Source organism: Anolis carolinensis, unplaced genomic scaffold (assembly GCF_035594765.1).
Source record: "Anolis carolinensis isolate JA03-04 unplaced genomic scaffold, rAnoCar3.1.pri scaffold_8, whole genome shotgun sequence".
Lineage (NCBI taxonomy): Eukaryota > Metazoa > Chordata > Lepidosauria > Squamata > Dactyloidae > Anolis > Anolis carolinensis.
The window spans coordinates 12207789-12223522 of NW_026943819.1; the positions used below are offsets into that span (position 1 = coordinate 12207789).

General features: G+C 45.3%; 1 protein-coding gene and 1 pseudogene across 1 annotated transcript; both read right to left on the bottom strand.

Annotated features, from left to right (window-relative positions):
- Positions 1 to 399: 399 nt before the first annotated feature.
- LOC100554772 (transmembrane emp24 domain-containing protein 10-like) lies at positions 400 to 1471 on the bottom strand (annotated as a pseudogene).
- A 4569-nt stretch (positions 1472 to 6040) lies between these two features.
- LOC134293474 (uncharacterized) lies at positions 6041 to 10851 on the bottom strand. The gene is made up of 2 exons (XM_062961125.1): positions 9628 to 10851; positions 6041 to 6412 (listed from the first exon to the last, which is right to left on the bottom strand). The coding sequence occupies exons 1-2, from the start codon at positions 10801 to 10803 to the stop codon at positions 6305 to 6307; spliced, it is 1284 nt and encodes a 427-aa protein (XP_062817195.1). The 5' UTR covers positions 10804 to 10851; the 3' UTR covers positions 6041 to 6304.
- Between the last annotated feature and the right edge of the window lie 4883 nt (positions 10852 to 15734).

The following is a 15734-nucleotide window of genomic DNA, read 5'->3' on the forward strand; positions in this document are numbered from 1 at the left end:
AATATGTTGTGGAAGGCTTTCATGGCTGGAATCACTGGGTTGCTGTGAGTTTTCTGGGCTGTATGGCCATGTTCCAGAAACGTTCCCTCTTGATGTTTTGCCCATATCTATGACAGGCATCCTCAGGGGTTGTGAGGTTTGTTTGAAACTTCTTTTGATTAAATCCAACTGCAGTTTTATTTCATCCCTGTTCAAGAGTTCCCCTCAAATCACAACTGCAGTCCCTCCCAACGTTATCCAAAAATAGTTCAGGAGACTCCTCACTTTTTTTTCCTATGCCAACATTATCTTCCCTCCCTTTGGGAATGCTAACTCCAAGTAAGCTCTAAACAAACATGGCTGGATCTCTGTTTTGTCCTGTTGGGGTTTCCATTTAAAAAAAAAAACATGCTCCTCTGGCTATTCAATAAGCTTTTTGGCTTTGAAGAAATGGCGCAGATAGAAGACCTGCCAGGTAGCCCGTCCAATGAGGCAGAACATGGAGAAAATGCGGAAGTATAATACTCGAATGTTGGTAGACTCTGTATCTCACATCTCTTCCTCTTGCTTCTTCATATAGGAAAAGTCATTGACAATAGATTCTGAAATATCTTCTAGTCTTTGCAGCTCCAGCTCCAATGGCTTCAACTTCTCAACTTTATTAATCTCCTTGTGGTTCTTTGCTTCTACTCCATGCTTCATAGTCAAGGTCACAGGCTGGTCTGGCATCTGCCCTGTTCCTACAGGGAGTTTGCTCTCAAAGCAGGCCTCAAACATATCATAGTCTTCTGTGGTGAAAGGAAATTTGTCTTTAATAGCATCCTCCTTGGAATAGAGAATGTGCCCAAATGAGTCAGTAATCTTGAGGTTGACGGAGGGCCCACTGGATGAGCCTGGCAGCGAGGCGACCTTGTACTCGCCGGTGACCAGCGTGTCCCGGTGGATCTAAGCCCCCAAAATCAGAAAAATTGACCCTTTTGTTTGGGATGTTAAACTTACAGCAGTGCTGTTTTTCCATAAGGACTGGAAGAGCGATGACTCGCTTAGGCTGTAGATTTCTCGATTTCTCCATCAATGCCTCTCTTCCTATAGTGAGCTGTTTTACAACCAAGGCCAAAATGTTGATAAGTCTGGGATTTATGGCTAGAGATGTCTAGTTAGATGACAAGTGGACTTTGGAAACATTGAATACATTGAATGGACCATTCGAGTTTACAGTATATGGACATGTGAGAGTGATGGTAGAAAATGACATTAAAAACACCATGTTTATATATACCAAAGTAATAGATTAAGGAGATCCATGGGATGGATACTGGTGAGCCATGAGGTAGGAAGGGGAGAAGACAGAAAAACACGCCATTTACTCAAAACCATTTTGTAGAACCGTCACCGCAGCCTTGGCCTCTACAGTCAAGGCAAGTGTCCCTGAGTGGCATATTGAGAAATCTCTAAATTTCCTCCATGGCTCTTGGATGATTTTGGAGGTCATTTGGGCAATGGCCAGAAGAAACCTAGGTCCTTGGGAAAAGGGACCCAGAAATAGAGAACGATCCTTTCCTTCTTAGCTCTTTTGCATTTCCCAATTTATCATCATCATCATCATTTAATTACTTATTAATCGCCCTCCATCCAAGATGCTCTAGGCGATTTACAAGATAAGTTTGTAATGGATAAAAATACATACATACAAATATTAATAAAATTAACATAGATTAAAAGCTCTAGTAAAGAGCCAGGTCTTAAGTGCTAGGGTAAAAGGCCCTAACTCAAGCATGGCTCTCATCTAGGGCGGCAAGGCATTCCATAAGGCAGGGGCAGAAATAGAAAAAGCTCTGTGTCTGTTCCTTTCCAAGTGCACTTCTCTAGGACCCGGTACATAAAGTAAGTCTCGTTGGAATGGTCGTTGCGACCTCCGGTGATGGGAGAAGGAGAGACGGTCCCTAAGGTACAATGGGCCCTGGCCGTAAAGAATTTTAAAGGTCAAAACTAGCATCTTATATAGACCACGGTAATCAGTTGGAAGCCAATGCAGATGCTGCAGCACTGGTGTTATGTGGCATTTCATGGGTGTTCTTGTGAGTAGCCTGGCTGCCACATTCTGAACAATACGGAGCTTTCGGGTCGTGGACATCGGAAGGCCAACATACAGGGCGTTGCAATAGTCCAGCCTAGATGTGACCGTGGCATGGATGACTGTTGCCAGAGCCTCATCAGATAGATAGGGTGCCAGTTGCCTCGCTTGTTGTAGGTGGAAAAAGGCCTGTTTGCTGGCAGCAGCGACCTGAGCTTTCATTGTCAGCTGTGAATCCAAAACGACACCCAGGCTCTTAACGGTAGGCGAAGGAGATAGGGCAGCACCATCGAAGGTGGGTAGCAACTGGGTCAGACCAGTCGAGCGGCCATGCCAGAAAATCTCAGTCTTCGCCGGGTTCACCTTCAGTCTACTAGCACGTAGCCAGTTCGACAGAGCCTCCAGACATAAGGTGAAATTGTCTGGTATTGACGTTGGTCCAGGCTCCAAGCGCAGAAGGAGTTGGGTGTCGTCCGCATATTGATAGCAATCTAGGCCGAAACTCCGAGCCAAACTAGCAAGGGGTCTAACGTAGATGTTGAAGAGAAGAGGGGAGAGGATTGCACCTTGGGGTACCCCACATAGGAGGGGAGATCTGTCAGAGACTTGCTCCATATACTCCACGCATTGGCTCCGGTTTCGCAGAAATGAGTTGAACCAATTGAGGGCCTGACCGCGAACTCTGGACATGGCGAGATGGTGAATCATTAGATCGTAGTCAACGGTGTCAAACGCTGCGGTAAGGTCGAGAAGTACCAGTAGCCCTGATCCGCCGCTATCAGACTGACGACGGAGTTCATCTGTGATGGCAACCAGGACTGTCTCCGTCCCATGGCCAGGGCGGAAGCCTGACTGGAAAGGGTCCAGGTCGGCTGTATCATCCAAAAATTGTTGCAATTGTCCTATCATCTTACCTATCATCTTACCCAAGAATGGGAGGTTGGAGACAGGACGATAGTTGGCAAGGGTCATGGGATCCAAGCTAGGCTTCTTTAGCAAGGGACGAACCCTTGCCTCCTTTAGGTTGTCCGGGAAGACCCCCTGTTCAAGAGAGCCATTGATTATATTACTCAACGGATCGAGTAGACCTTCCAGGCAGCTCTTCACCAACCAAGAGGGGCACGGATCAAGGGAACAGGTGGTTGGTTTTGCAACAGCCAGGATTTATCACCCTGACCTCCAAAGACAGGTTGCGTTTTGCTTATCGAAAATGCTTTGGACCAGAAAGATTCCAAATTTGGGGGCCATTTTGTAATATGTGCACATATCTAATGATATACCTTGGATCCAAATCTACAAATGAATGCTTTATTTATCGTGTCAGAAGCTGATTAAGGATACAGTTATAATGAATTTAAAAACACAAAGTTAAAACTTGGCATTATACTAGATTTCCTTTAACTTGAAACTGGTCACTTGGAGTGCCTCTGCTGTCGCTGTGAGAAGGTCCTCCATTGTGCATGTGGCAGAGCTCAGACCGCATTGTAGTAAGTGGTCTGTCGTGGACTCCACTTTGTAGCCCCATTTCCTAAGATTGGCTCTATCTCTCGTGGTGCCAGAGCTCAGTTTGTTCAGCACCTTCCAAGTCACCCAGTCTTCAGTGTGCCCAGGAAGGAGTTTTCTCATCTGGTATCAGCCACAGATTGAGGTTCAGGGTTTTAGCCAGCCACTTTTGGACTCTCGCTTGCTGAGGTGTTCCTGCGAGTATCTCTGTGGATCTTAGGAAGCTGCTTCTTGATTTTTTTAAGGCATTGGCATGCTGGCTGATATTCAAACAGGATGAGCCGGAGATGTCCATACCTTGGTCCTTTTATTACTGGCTGCTACTTCCTGATAGATGTCAGGTGGTGCAATATTGGTTAAACAGTATAATTTCTCCAGTAGTGTTGGGCGTAGACATCCTGTGATAATGTGGCATGTCTCATTAAGAGCCACATCCATTTTAACTTGGTGATATGTATACCACACTGGACATGCGTTTTCAGCAGCTCAAGGGCAGATGTCTTCGCTATATCTGGTTGTGATCCCCAGGTTGTGCCAGTCACGTTTCATATGCTATTATTTCTACCACCCACCCACTCAATGTTTGTTGAAGAACACTGAAAATGAGCAACCCAGTGAGTCAAAGGGGAGATGATGTGAAAAGAGGGGGTGCCAAAGCAAAGGGATGACTGACACTGAGTAACAATGTATGAAAGAACTAAGTTTCATGCAAACATGTGAGCATTCTCCTGATGTTTCACCCACATCTATGGCAGGCATCCTCAGAGGTTGTGAGGTCTGTTGGCAACAAGGCAAGAGGGATTTATATATCTGTGAAATGATGTCCAGGGTGGGAGAAGGAACACTTCTCTGTTTGAGGCAAGCGTGAATGTTGCAATTGGCCAACTTGATTAGCGTTGAATAGCCTGGCAGCTTCAAAGCCTGGCTGTTTCCTTTGTTGGAAGGTGTTAACTGGCCCTTTCTCCCACCCTGAACATTCCACAGATATATAAACCTCACTTGCCTAGAGAGAGGAGGATAGTCCATTTTATTGGGGGGGGGGCATTGAAGGAGGGAAATCATTTCCCGCTGTTTTCTTGTTATTCTCCCTTACCTCTTCCCATATCATAAACAAGAGTTGTTTCCACAATGGGGACATGGGTGTGGGGAATAACAGCTAAACAGGGGAGAATGGTTTTCCTCCTTCAACCCATCCTCCATCCCCATAAAATGGACTATCCTTCTCTCTCACGTGCTCCCTTGTGGTCTCCACTCGGATAATGGAACAGTACCAAAAATTCAACATCCAAAAAATCTAGGTTGACTTGTCTATGGATCAGTATGAGTTTGGTACCTTGACTTATATTTTTAAAAAGGAAGTTGGGAGTGGCCCACCTGAAGTGGCATTGGTGTTCTCTCTCCATGGAATGACCTTCAACTTATCCACAGTTCATATCAAAATCCATAGTTTTGGTCCAAAACCTGTCCTTAGCTTACATACGAGTTCAATGTATACATCGGTAAATATGGTTTCCAATACCTTTTCAATTTCTAGAAGTTATCTTACCTGCCCACGAACCTGCTCTGTGCATCAAAGCATCACAAGGCAATACATGTTTTCCCCCAACACAGATTTCCCTTTTTGGATTATGCCAGGGAAAATAACTTGGTTTTTCAAAAGTTGGAGTAATGCAATCAGTCAAATACAAAGGAATAGGGAATATCAATAGCAGAATTGCCTAGAAAGATGCCGAAGGTAGTTACATAACCGTTGGACAGCATTGCCTTCTGGGCTCAGTTCGTAGCTGCTGGCCTCAACATCCCTCTGCGAGTTCTTGCGACAACCATCTGAAAGGTCAGTGTCCCCGGCAGAAGAGTGTGAAAACTGACGTCAAAGGAAGCAGCTGTTGATTCATAGGCTCTTTGCAGAGAGCATCCTTTCAGCTGTAACTCATCTGGAAATGTCACCTCATCCTTGACTGTTATTATCTCCCTTTCAGCCTCTTGCTTGCTTGTTGCCAGAAGATAATCCAGCCCCTTTCTCAGATAGAAGTGTGTGTGTATCAAAACAGGGCTAGAAGCTTCTGCCTTGTCTTCTTGGCAACTTGTCATGCTCCATCCTTTGCCCTTATCCATTGCAATATCACATCTTCCTCTGAAACGTAACATGGAAACCATCATTATATAGAATCATAGAATCGTAGAGTTGGAAGAGACCTCACGGGCCATCCAGTCCAACCCCCTGCAAGAAGCAGGAAAATCTCATTCAAAGCACCCCCGACAGATGGCCATCCAGCCTCTGCTTAAAAGCCTCCAAAGAAGGAGCCTCCACCACAGTCCGGGGCAGAGAGTTCCACTGCTGAACAGCCTTTCTCACAGTGAGGAAGTTCTTCCTGATGTTCAGGTGGAATCTCCTTTCCTGTAGTTTGAAGCCATTGTTCCATGTCTAGTCTCCAGTGTCAGGCTTACTTCAAAGGACCAGTCTGAACGCAGATCAAAGACAGCTGCTCTCAAACACAATCTTTATTGAAGAATACATGACTTTGGAAAAGTCGAGAATGACCTAATGTTTACATACATCTAATTTTATCACTTCTGATGCAACGTAATATCACACGCAAATATCATCATCAAACCCCACCTTCTGGATCACATTTCCACCAAGGTTTCTATCCCCCCCACACTACAGCAATTATAATTGTTTATACTTTCACCCCTGAGTTCCCAGGCTCATTTTATCTTCTCCCGCCAGGTGCTCGCATGTTTATGTTATGAAGTCAGATTCAGGGCTTGGAAATTCAGCCCTGGGATCTGGCTGCATGACATGGCGCCCCCGTTTTCTTCGTCCTCCTCTTCGGTTCTTCTTTCACCATAGTCCTGAAACAAATCAAACAATAACTCTATGGGTCCATTTTGTCTAAAGTCCCCATATATTTTTTCAGCAAGCTGCGATGGAAGACTGGGTGTATTTTCCCTAAACTTTTTGGCAATGCCAATTGGAAAGTCACTTCATTGATAACACCCTGTATTCTGAATGGTCCAATATATTTGGGGCCCAGTTTTCTTGAAGGTAACCCCAATTTGATGTTTTGGGTACTTAACCACACTAGATCTCCTTTATCTAATTTATCGCCTTCCACCCTCTTTCTGTCTGCGAACGTTTTATACTTTTTGTGTGCTTCTTTTAACGATGCAGTCACTTGATTCCAACATTCCATCATTTGCGTTTTCCATTTCCCTGCCTCTGTTCCTTCATTTTCTGTCCACCTCGGCAATTGGGGTAAAGGTTGTATTTCATACCCGTAAACTACTTCAAAGGGGGTTTTATTTGTTGCTGAATGTATAGTTGAATTAAAGGCTAGTTCCGCAAATGCCAACCACCTAGACCAGTCATTTTGTCTCATGTTAGAGTATATTCGAAGGAACTGCCCAAGCGTTTGCTGAGTACGTTCTACCGCCCCGTTTGTCATGGGGTGAAAAGCAGAACTTAAACTCCTTTCTGCTCCTAGCATTTCCAAGAATTTTTCCCAAAATTTTGCTGTGAATTGTACTCCTCTGTCACTGACTACTCTACTTGGACATCCATGTAATTTGTAAATATGGTTTATGTACAATTCAGCTAGTTTCTCAGCCGATGGTAGCTTCGTCAGTGCTATAAAGTGGGCCTGTTTAGAAAACAGGTCTAATACTGTCCAAATATAACGATGTCCTTTGCTGACTGGCAGTTCTCCCACAAAGTCCATAGCTACACATTCCCAAGGCCTGGTAGGTTCCGCTACTGTCTGTAACAATCCCATAGGCTTCCCTCCTCCCGATTTATTTCTGGCACAATCATCACATTGGACAACATGATTCTTTATGTCCTTCCTCATTCCTGGCCACCAACAATGTTTTGCTATTGCCTTTGTTGTTTTGGTAATTCCTGTATGACCAGCGCTCTGGTTGTTGTGAAAACGATGCAGAATCTTAATCCTTAATATCGCTGGGATATACAGTTTCTTGTTTACAAACCAAAATCCCCCCTTCTGGTCCCCCTTTTCTGCGTTGGACGCGATCCATTGATCTCCTTTATAAGACTGTTTTAGTTCATTCCCCCAGTTATCTTCCCCGCCGAGTTCGACAAAAGCCGTGTCCTCCTTTTGGGTTTGTGCTCTTGTCCTGACAGCTAAGCCCCATTGTTTGTCAGAGAATATTGTCCCCTCCTTTGCTGTGGTTAGGCCTTCGTGTTGAGGCATGCGTGAAAGAGCATCTGCCAAGACATTCTGTTTCCCTTGAAAAAACTTTAATTGGAAATCGAATCTGCTGAAGTATTGCGCCCATCTGATTTGTTTGGGGGACAACTTTCTAGGAGACTTTAAATACTGGAGATTCTTATGGTCAGACCAAATTTCGAATGGGATTCCGCTTCCTTCGAGGAAGTGTCGCCAGCATTCTAAGGCTTTTAATATGGCTAATGCCTCTTTTTCCCATATTGGCCAACTTTTTTCAGTTTCGCTGAACTTCCGTGACAAATATCCACAGGGTTTTAAGTTCCCATTTTGATCCTTTTGCAATAGCACTGCCCCGTATGCACAGTCTGAGGCATCGCAATGGATTATGAAAGGGCTCCTGATATCAGGGTGTTTTAGGATGGGTCCTTCAGTGAAGCATTCTTTTAAGGTCTCGAATGCCTTTTGGCATTCTGGCGTCCAACTCAGTTTGGCGCCGGGAGCTTTCACTTTTGCTGTCTCCCCTTTCCCTTTTGTTTTTAAAAGTTCTGTAAGGGGTGCGGTTATTTGTGCAAAGCCTTTTATGAAGGGTCTGTAAAAATTTGCAAATCCCAGAAATGATTGTAATTGCCTCCTTGTTTGAGGCACTCCCCATTCTTTCACATCTGCTACTTTAGCTGGATCCATAGCTAACCCTTCTGGAGATATCCGATACCCCAGAAAGTCAATTTGAGTTTTATTAAATTCACATTTGGACAGTTTTGCGTACAGCTTTGCTTCTCTTAGTCTCTGCAAAACTTCCCGGACCAATTTTACGTGCTTTTCCTTATCTTCAGAAATGATCAAGATATCATCAAGGAATATGAACACCCCTCTGTACAATAACGGGTGTAGTATTTCATTTATAAGCTGCATAAAGCATCCGCTTCCATTTTTTAACCCGAAAGGCAAAATTTCGTATTCAAAATGGCCGAATGCGCAGGAAAATGCGGTTTTCCAAGTATCCTCCGGTTTGATCCTTAATTTATGATACGCTTCAATTAAATCCAGTTTAGTAAATATGCTCCCTTTCTTCAATACGGTAATTAAATCCTTGACTAAGGGCATAGGGTATTTATTGTCCTTGGTAATTGCGTTTAAATTTCGATAATCAATGCACAATCTTAGGGAATTGTCTTTCTTTCTCCTAAATAACACTGGAGCCCCGAGAGGAGAATTAGATGGCTTAATGAAGCCTCGAGCCAGGTTTTTATCAATGTATTTTCTCAATTCCTCCTTCTCCTGCACAGACATGGGATACACTTTTGGTTTTGGTAAGTCTGCTCCTGGGGTTATTTCAATCCCTACTTCTATATTTCTTTTGGGAGGCAATTTACTGGCCTCTTTCTGATTGAAAACATCCGCAAAGTCTCTGTATTCAGGTGGCAATAGCTGTGGGTCTATTTCCCCTGCTTCGTCTTCCTCGTCCTCCTCTTCTGCAATTTTGCTTATCTCCCATTGCATCTGCTGTTCTTTAAATGCTAAGCTTTTTCCTCTCCAATCTACTTCAGGATTTGCTTGTTCGAGCCATGGTATCCCCAATATTACATGGTATGTGGCAATAGGGGCTATCACAAAGGATATTCTTCCTTCCCATTTGCCTATTTTGCATGGAACTCCCCGTAATTCCTTTGTAGATACTTCCCCAGCAGCGACTGATCCATCTAGCTGCGAAAATGCAATTGGGGAGTCAAGTGCCATCTGCTGGCATTTCAGCGCTCCTGCTAATTCTGGGGTTATAATGTTCCTAGAACACCCGCAGTCTACAAACGCCTTGCAGGTGGCCCGATTTTCTAGCCCCGAGAGGCAAATTGGTACTACTATCATGCGTTTGTCCCGACTCACCAATCTTTCCGAAGATTCTGGGGCCTGCACCACCTCCTCCGCACGCCTCCCGGTTGCTGGCTTGGGCTTTGGGGCTTTTGGCGGCTCCCCCTTCCGGGCCCAGCATTCCGCTGCTCGGTGGCCCGTCTTCCCACATACAAAGCATCCCGGTTTAGGTTTGTTGTCGTCTCCTCTGGAGGGAATCCCCGGCCTCCCTCCGGGTCTTTCTTGCTTCCTCGTTTCTCCTCGACCTCTCGCCACCGGTCTTTGCTGGCCGCTGCTGCTCCTGAAGCGCTTTACTTGGGCCAGGGTGGATTCGACGCGCCCCGCTAGTTGAATCCATCCCTGGAGCGTCTCGGGGTCGTCTCTGTGCGCGGCCCAGCTGAAAATCTCGGGGCGTAGTCCCTCTTTAAATAGTTCCACTTTGGTTACTTCAGACCACTCCGGTACCCTTTCCGCGAGGTGGAGGAATTCCTCTGCGTACTCGGGCACCGTTTTGTCCCTTTGTTTTATTCCTTTCAGCTGGTCTCGAGCCCTCAATTGCTCTAGCCGGTCTCTGAACCGGTTCTCCAGTGCGGCGAGGAAGCGGGGCACCGACCTCAGGCATGGGTCGCGTCTGGCATGCAATTGCACATACCAGCTGGCCGCTCCTCGCTTTAGTGTGTTGCCGATGGCTCGAACCCTGCTTGCTTCGGAGGGAAATGTGTGTGCGTTGTCTTCCATGTATCCTCTAATGCTAATTAGAAAAAAGTTCAGTTCATCTGATTCCCCTCCGTATTCCAGCTTGAGATCTTCCCTTCTAGGCATCCATTCCGCAGCCCTTTGATGTTGTCTGGGCGGTATGGGGAAGGGTTGCATCAGGTTTCCTCGGGCGGCTCCTTGGAACACGCCGCGCCCCACTCCGGTGGTCATTCTGCGCGGCTCCTGGAAGTCTGCCGCCGCTGTCGGCTCTTCCGCCCATCCGCATACTGGCCTAGCTGTAGCCCCCTCATCTCGCCTTTCCTCGTCGTACGGCACATCCTCCTCCTCTTCCTGGACCCCCCGCTCCTCTCCGCCTTCGTCTGCGAATCCACTGGACCCGATCCCTGGCCCCAGTGGCCTTTCCACCCCGACGCCCATTCTGGGGGTTGGGAGCTCTGTTGGAGACGGCGGCCTCAGGGTCCCCAGGGCTCGCTGACGCTCCACTTCTCGCGCCATTCTGTCCCGGAACTGCAGCTCCTGCCAGTATTCCTCATCTCCCTCGTCCCTTGCTGCCACGGGGCTCTGCGTTGACGCCCGCTGGCCCCTCTGGCTCCAATCTCCTTCTTTGCTTGGTTCTCTCTCGGCGCCATATCGGCTGGCCTCCTTCTGGAGATTCTCTTCCAATAATGGCACCAATCTCTCCACGGTTTCCGATAGCCTGGATAAATTAGTTTCCAGGATGGATAACCGCAGGGCCACGGTCTCCGGCATACTTCCTCCAGATCCCCAACTGGTTTCTGCAGCCGCAGAGACGCCTCTTCCGAGCCTGGGAATTCTCTGGGTCACGCCGTTCGGCTTGGGGTACCCCGTAGAGGAAGCTATGGCTTGCAGCGTCTCTTCTCTCTTCGGCCGGGCCCCTTGCAAAGGCCTCTCTGCCTCATTTGGGCTTTGATCTTCTTCCTCGCTCATTATCACTTCACTGCGAATTCCGCAGGAGGGTGAGAAATGGGATTCTCGACTTTAATGTCAGGCTTACTTCAAAGGACCAGTCTGAACGCAGATCAAAGACAGCTGCTCTCAAACACAATCTTTATTGAAGAATACATGACTTTGGAAAAGTCGAGAATGACCTAATGTTTACATACATCTAATTTTATCACTTCTGATGCAACGTAATATCACACGCAAATATCATCATCAAACCCCACCTTCTGGATCACATTTCCACCAAGGTTTCTATCCCCCCCACACTACAGCAATTATAATTGTTTATACTTTCACCCCTGAGTTCCCAGGCTCATTTTATCTTCTCCCGCCAGGTGCTCGCATGTTTATGTTATGAAGTCAGATTCAGGGCTTGGAAATTCAGCCCTGGGATCTGGCTGCATGACACTCCAGGGCAGCAGAAAACAAGCTTGCTCCCTCCTCCCTATGACTTCCCCTCATGTGTTTGTATATGGCTATCATGTCTCCTCAAAATATATGAACTATATTTTGTACTATGAATCATAGAATCACAGAGTTGGAAGAGACAACATGCAGTCCATGGAAGAAAAGCACACAGTACCCTCGACAGATGGCTATCCAGCTTCTGTTTAAAACAGTGGTTCTCAACCTGTGGGCCATGAGACCTAAAATAAGGTCCACAAGATATGTGGGGAAAATCAGCTCTAGATTATTAAATATGGTTTTCTGTAGGTGAGCAGATGACAACTACTGGATGGCATATGTTCTGTATCAGAAACTAGAGCTGATGTGGTCTATCCAATGCAGTTTTCTGAATCAGCACCCCAAATAACCAAATCAAATCTGAAGTTGACCAAAAACTGATTCGTAACCCTTTTGGTACTAACGTTGGAGAGTGGTCCCCAGTCAAAGTGGTCTCTGTTCAAGTGATCCCTGGTCAAAAAAAGGTTGAGAACTACTGGTTTAAAAGCATCCAAAGAAGGAGCTGCCACCACACTCCAAGGCAGAGAGTTCCACCATTGAACAGTGTTTACGGTCAAGAAGTTCTTCCTAATATTCAGTTGAAGTCTCCTTTCCTGTAACTTGTACCTATAGCTCCACTGAGTTCTAGTCTCCAGGGCAGAAGAAAAAAAGCCTGCTCCCTCTTCTTTATGAGCTACTTTCAGATATTTAAACATGGTGATCATGACTTCTCTCAACCTTTTCTTCTGCAGGATTCATGATCTCCAGACCTTTGATCCTTTCAGTCGGCCTCCTCTGGACACCAGCTTGTCAATATTCCTCTTGATTGTGGTGCCTAGAACTGGACACAGTATTCTAGGTGACATTTCATAATTCACTTTTTGTTGTTGTGAAAAGGTAATGAACAGGTCCAAATCTTTCTTTAAAGTTAGCCAAAGAGTTTTTCTTAGTCGACATTGTCTGGAGCCCCTGGTGGAGTAGTGGGTTAAAGCCTTGTGACATGAAGGTTGGGCTGCTGATCTGCAAGCTGCCAGGTTTGAATCCCACCCGGGGAGAGCTCCCTCTATCAGCTCCAGCTCCATGCAGGGACATGAAAGAAGCCTCCCACAAGGATGGTAAAAACATCAAAACATCCAGGCATCCCCTGGGCAACGTCCTTGCAGACGGCCAATTCTCTCACTCCAGAAGCGACTTGCAGTTTCAAGTCGCTCCTGACACGAAAAAAGTCAACATTGTCAATGTCTCCATTTCTGCTTTGCAATAGATATCCATAAGCTATTCTTGTGTTGGGTAAGCTTGTTTTTATCAAGTTTGAGATTTATGACTTAGTAGAGTGGGCTTTAAGTAGATCTGTGATTGTGTTATTGTTTCAAGGGAGTAGACAAATAAGAGATAACAACTGGTGGACAAGTCTTCATAGGGACCACCAAATGCAGCATTACCCAAACACGAATCAAGGAACATGAAAGGCACTGCAGACTAACTCAACCAGAGAAGTCAGCCATAGCAGAGCAGTTGATGAACCAAACTGGACACAGAATATTATTTGAGAACACAGAAATGCTGGAGCACTCTAACAACCACCATGTCAGACTACACAGAGAAGCCACTGAAATCCACAAGCATGTGGACAAATTCATCAAGGAGGAAATCATGGGTTCTCTGTGTAGTCTGACATGGTGGTTGTTAGAGTGCTCCAGCATTTCTGTGTTATAGGATATATTTCACTGGAAGGAATTGGCAAACCCACCTCTGAGTATTCCTTGCGCACACAGTGTCCTAAATTCACCAAATGTGTATGTTGAGAGTGGTTTTGATTCCATAAATCCAATAGTGCCTTCTGACCTACATTTAAAGCGTTCTGGAATGGACAAAGAGAACTAGCTGGTATTGAAGACACAACATCCCACAGTGACGGTTTGTACTCTTGCGCCAGCTATGTATCTCCCAAAACAATACCAGGAACATACAATAAGCTGCCGCGTTGTGTCTGACGCATTTACCACATTCACTGCTTGTGATGGTTTAACTTGAATGAAACATACAAAAGCAAAGCAAAAAAGGATCACTGGTGGCACTACACATGCTAACCAAGAAAAATTGATTGCGTACCAGAGAGGGAAGAAGAAACTGTTCCAAGGTCTTTTCTTTGTTTGCAGCTCATGTTTGCATTGGGTACGTGACTGTATCTTGCATCCAGTAACTCCCCACAATTAAACGGAAAGTCTTATTCATGGCTCAAATGATGTCTCATGCAACTGTCACAATCACATTGTGTTTTGTTTGGGATCTCAAACAGCTCTTGGTAAATTGGGTCATTGAGATGGTCTCTCCAGCTCAGTGGGGGTGCATCTACACTTAGGAATGAATGTGGTTTGGCACCACTTTGACTCAATGCTATGTAATCCTGGGATTTGGAGCTTGGTGAGGGAACCAAAACTCTCTGGCAGAGAAGGCCTTGCAAAATTACAACTCCCATGACTCAGTAGCATTGAGCAGTTGCAAACAACTCAATGGTGTCAAGTGGCATCAAACTGCATCAATTCGAAAGTGTAGATAAACCCTTGTTTTCTGTATGAACCCTTGGTACCCAATGAGTTTGATTCCATGATCTTACAGTGGATACTAAAATCCATTGGTGCTCAAACCCAAATATATACAAAGGTGTAGTAAAATAATGTCCCTTATGTAAAATGGCAACATCGAGATTTGCACGAAGTTGCAAAGTCAACCAGTGAGGGAATCTGCATAGAGGTAGCCTAGCCTCTGTTGCCTGATGGCATCCTCTGTTTGGGAGATGTTACCTGGCAATTTAATTGTTTGGTGTCTGGAGTTGCCCTGTTTTTGAGTGGCGTTCCTTATTTAATGTCTTGATTCTGGTGTTTTTTTAATACTGGTAGCCAGATTTTGTTCATTTTCAAGGTTTCCTCCTTTCTGTTGAAATTGTCCACATGCTTGTGGATTTCAGTGGTTTCTCTGTGTAGTCTGATGGTTGTCAGAGTGGTCCAACATTTCTGTGTTCTCAAATAATATTCTGTGCCATGGTTTGTTTATCAAGGGTTCTTTCTTCCACCCTGGATATTATTCCACAGATAGATAGATAGATAGATAGATAGATAGATAGATAGATAGACAGACAGATTTACACACTCCACTTGCCTCACCTCCCACAGACTTCTGAAGATGCCAGCCACAAATGCAGGTGAAATGTCAGGAGAGAATGCTACTGGAACATGTCCATACAGCCCAAAAAAACTCACAACAACCCACTTCTAGCAAATGTTGTCCATAGAATTGCACAGAAAGACCTACAGATTCCTAGAGAGATATTCTTTCAAGGTTTTCCAAATAATTTCCCCACTTTTGTAGAGGTTGGGTTGCTGTGAGTTTTCCGGGCTGTCTGGCCATGTTCCAGAAGCATTCTCTTCTGTCGTTTCACCCACAGCTATGTCAGGCATCCTCAGAGGTTGTGAGGTATCTGTGGAATAATGTCCAGGGTGGGGAAAAGAACTCTTGTTTGCTTGAGGTTTTAAGACTATTTATTTCAAAAAGAAGTTCTGGCACAGGAGGCAATGAGACAATCCAGTTTCGTGAGAGTGCAAAAGCAAAGTTTATTTTCACATAGCTATGAGAAGGCGGGACAGCCGTACACCCCAAAAGGTTTGTACTTGCAAATGGCTGCCGCAAAGCGTGGCATCATAAACATATATATCTCGGCTTATCTAAACTTAACCAATTACTGAGGGTCTTCTTCACTTCCACACCTCTTTGGCACAAGTGGTGTCTATAATCTCACTTGTTGATCTCAAGCTAGCATTTGGCCTTGGAACTTTCTGGAGAAAGGTACCAGCTCAAGAGAAAGGGAGGGGCACAGGTACTTTGTTACTTTGGCTCATACAAAGAGCTTATTGTTCTATATAAAAGCTAATATGATATAAGCAGAGGCAAAGCTATATATGCAAAAGTCTACTCATTTCTGGCTTATGGTCCCTTCAAGGTAATTGTGCATGTTGCAATTT